General features: G+C 38.3%; 1 protein-coding gene across 1 annotated transcript; it reads right to left on the bottom strand.

The window, feature by feature from the left end:
• Positions 1-1,374: 1,374 nt before the first annotated feature.
• LOC101296282 (hydroxysteroid 11-beta-dehydrogenase 1-like protein-like) lies at positions 1,375-3,131 on the bottom strand. The gene is made up of 6 exons (XM_004297474.1): positions 2,935-3,131; positions 2,618-2,810; positions 2,438-2,523; positions 2,165-2,296; positions 1,929-2,093; positions 1,375-1,823 (listed from the first exon to the last, which is right to left on the bottom strand). Exons 1-6 carry the CDS (start codon positions 3,115-3,117, stop codon positions 1,536-1,538), a joined length of 1,047 nt encoding a protein of 348 aa, XP_004297522.1. The 5' UTR covers positions 3,118-3,131; the 3' UTR covers positions 1,375-1,535.
• Between the last annotated feature and the right edge of the window lie 1,032 nt (positions 3,132-4,163).

The following is a 4,163-nucleotide window of genomic DNA, read 5'->3' on the forward strand; positions in this document are numbered from 1 at the left end:
AAAAAAAAAAAAAAAAAAAACAACGTGTCGCTGTGTGACTAGTGGGTCGCACAAGACACGTGGCACGGCTGTCGCACGTAAGATTTTCTCTTAATTGCCAATAACAACTTGCACATGTGGGCCATTCATGATTAGCTGCAGACAAGAAATTTCACAATCATAGGTCTTTAATATATGCCGTTTATATTAAAATCATGTGAAATCTGACGGTTTACACTCAATTCTAAGAGATTTATACTTATTTTTCAAACAAAATTGAAAAAATAAAAATAATACTACTATCCTTCATCTTTCACACATTTTACCTATCTATCTCTTCCTTCGCCAAAAGAAATTGAATTCAATCATAAAGTAAAAGATAATTATTATTTATCAATTAAAAAACATTTTTATAAATTGTGAATAGTAATTGGTCCTTAGATTGATCTCATTGTTGTATTGTTGAATCTAAGATCAAGCAATGATTTAAATGAATAATATATTAACTCAGGTTGAAAATTGGTCCAATCCATCCAAAATAGGTGCATTTGCTCTTATGTGTTGCAGGTAAACCATAATTTTCTTCTGCAAAGTAAATTAAAAAGTCATGTAAAATCATTCAATCAAAAAAAAGAAAGTCATCAGACAACACCATGAAAAGACATTAATGCCCCCACGATTAGATTTATTTACGAATACGTATCAGAACGTTTTCCGGCCATACCATCGCATAGCCGGTGCCTTGTAGGTTAAGAATATGTTATCGGATACGACCATATACGCCTCTGATAGACCGATACGCTGAAATATGTATCCGTAAATGAATTGGATTGATTTCAATTAGGGTCTAATTACAACTCAGGTAATGCTAATTTCATTCCTTTTCTACAAGCTCTAATTAGCTACCAGCTATGGGAATATCAATTGCTAGCTAGTATCATTGTGTTTGTTTCTGATTTTGGGCAGACAAAGTCACAAAACTTCTTGGGCAAATGCTAGTTGGAATTTGATGGGTTGATCGACTCTTTGTGCTCTCAGGTTACAAAGAAGAGACTAGGCCATTCTCCCGCGGATGTCAATGCCGGTCTTTCTTCCCCAGATAAGACCCCAGTGTCTAAATTGAAGGAGAATATGAAGCAGTTCCAAGTTTTCTTTGCATATTTCGAGGTAATACCCAATTCTCTAGTTGAGGTTATACTCTCTCTGTAGTTTGTTCAGTGACTTCAGTCTTCTTTCTTGGGACATGAATGTTTCAGGGGATAATGCTCATTGAGATGAGTAAAGAGTGTTATTGATGTTCTTGTTTGTATGACAGGAAAGGTTCCGGTGTTGAAATCTTGTGTCAGCCATTTCCTCATCTAAAATAGGTTGGTACTATCTTAAGATTCTTAGCTTCTTAGATAATAGCTTAACTAAAGTAGTAGAGCTCAAGACTGTAGGCTACATTAAGATTGTAAAGTAGGAAATCTCTACAGTGATTGTCCATCTTCCTCGAGGAAGATACCTTAGTAACTGCAATATGTGCTTACATTATTTGGACCAGAAGATGTCCTTCATCAGTGTTCTCTGATCTGAGGAGATTGAATTGTGTCTGGATACACCAAATCCTTTAAGCCAGAAATGTCCAGGATCTTCTTACTCAGTGTATTTGTCTCGTCTCCTGAACGGCTCATTAGTAGAATCCGATTACACCACTCCAGTGTCTCAGGTGAAAACACTTTCCAGTAAATTGACTGCCTAACCCAAGCTGGTACTGTCAAGTATTTTACTCCTTCGCAGGCACCGTCCACAATTGCTTCCGCAGCTTCTTTGACAGGCAGTACAGGCATTAAGCTCATTTCAGCCTAAACAGGAATCAAAACCAGAAGTTAATGAGTATTGTTGAAATTTTACACAAGTGAGGAATTAAATTAACCCCATTTTGCTCAGTAACCAAAAGAGGTGCTTACATCTCTCAGTTCTTGATCTAATACCAATCGGCCTTCCTTGTTCAGGAACTTTCCTTGAGTCATTTCTGATTCAACTAGCCCTGGAGTCACAAGTGTTATTCCAACTTCATCCCCAGTTTCGACTCTCAAAGTCTCATAAAAGCTTATCACTGCTGTTTTGCTAGCCTGAACCCAATTTAGAATTAGAACTATCAATAAGAGATTTGAGTACTGAGCTTGGTACTGTTCTAACTTACACTATACATGCTTAGACGTGGTGTGCGCAACCATCCAGCAGCAGATGAGATCCCTATAATCCTCCCTTGGCTCTGTTTAAGGTGAGGAATAGCGAAATAAGAGCTGTAAACTGAACCCCAAAAGTTGACGTCCTGTCAAAGAAAGTTGATCACTTATCACAGGTACAGCTTACAAGTTACAAGCATCTGGATTTTCCTCCTCACAATTCCTTGATTTGTAGTCAGTTAACAAAATGTTGAAGGTGTGTGAAAATGAGTGGGAAGAGTAATTACCATGGCTGGTGCTAGTTTAGTAACATCAGGTGTTTCTTCAAACATGCAGATGGGAGCAATCCCAGCATTATTCACTAGGTGATCCACTGCGATCAAGCATAGGTAAACGCGATATATGTGTAAACTGAGAAGATAACAATTGAAAGGAATAGAGCTATTGATAGAGTCTACAAGACTTACAGCGTCCAAAGTGATTCACTGTCGCATCAACAAAGCGCTTACAATCTTCTACCTTGGAAACATCTGCAGGAATGATGAGAACGTCTGGTGAGCCAATCGACACGGCTCTGTTGGCAACTTGTTGGAGTCGATGTTCTCTTCTGGCAACAAGAGCTAGACAAGCACCTCTGCTAGCGTACTCGTATGCCAGATGCTTCAAGAATAATCAAAACCAACAATAGATTATTATATATAAAAGAAAATGGATGAATGGATGATCATGCAAAGATAAGCATATATATTGTTTATGATGGTTCTAGATATGTATACATGTATACCTCGCCTATGCCGGAGGATGCTCCGGTTATGAGTATGACTTTTCCGGCCACGTTTTCGCAAAACAGAGGCCTTATGATCGAAAGGAGGAACTTGAGAAACAGATATGGTGGAAGAAAGAAGAGCAGCAAGGTGAGACCGATGGGAGGAAGCACAATGTTCAGTAGTGTGTTAATGATATCCATAGCTTGTACAGAAATAGAGCAGCTAGAGCAGGAGGTTTACTACGTTTTGCATTTTATTGTTATCCAAAAATGAATTAATCTATAAGAGTAAGAGTTCCGCAACGTAGCAACGTTGCATGGAGAAGAAGCAACACGTATTATAAATTTCGGGGTGAGCTCATCGATCAGCACCGCTTGAAAAAGAACTTGATATATAATTTACTATATACTAAAGCTGGGTTACTGTAGTTAAGGGCCGAGCAGTTACAACTTTGTCCCTTCTTTTTCCTTTTTGACCAGGCTGCCCCTGGCCTTAGTATATAGTGGTTCGAGAGTGCTGCTGCAGTCATTTTTTCCATTTTGTTTCTTCTACGGTCTCTCTCTACCTCTCTTCCGATCTACCTGAAGAAGATGTGCATGCCAAGATCGGCAGTTGCATGTTGTTTTTTTTGGTGATCGAAGATCAGCAACTTATTGATTGTGGATAAACTGAGAGAAAAATGTTGATACATGCAATTATTTTGTGGGCATATGAGTTTCGGATCCTTAAATTTGGTAGATTTCGATTTAGATCGGGTCTTTTTCTCAATCCCCCTCTTCCTTTGCATTCTGGTTTCACGAATTTGGGTAATTTACTTTGTGCATGTCGTGATCATGTTTGCTTTTCTTCGATTTAGGATTTATTTGCTGGGTATTCTGAAAGAGTTTCTTGAGTTTACTTTCAATCTTTGTATGTCAATGATTTGGGGTTTCAATGATGCAGGGGTTTAAGGTGTAATATTGGGTTTGTCATCAGCAAGGACAAGGGAGGTGGTTCTGGGTTTTGGGTTTTTGATGTGAGGAGGAGGAGCATCGGTCATAATCAGGGTTGGAATTTACGCCAAACTTTTCGTCTTCCAGAAATTCAACTTCAGGTGAGTTCCTGATTCAATCAATTGATGTTTCGGCCCTTATCTCTATGAGAAGCTTCTATTTCACTTAGTATTTGTATGTATAGGAATTTCAGTATTTTCAGTATTTGGCTTTGCTATTTCTGTATTTGGGTTCTGAGGAAATTTGGGATGTTT

The sequence above is a fragment of the Fragaria vesca genome, linkage group LG4, assembly GCF_000184155.1.
Source record: "Fragaria vesca subsp. vesca linkage group LG4, FraVesHawaii_1.0, whole genome shotgun sequence".
Classification (NCBI taxonomy): domain Eukaryota; kingdom Viridiplantae; phylum Streptophyta; class Magnoliopsida; order Rosales; family Rosaceae; genus Fragaria; species Fragaria vesca.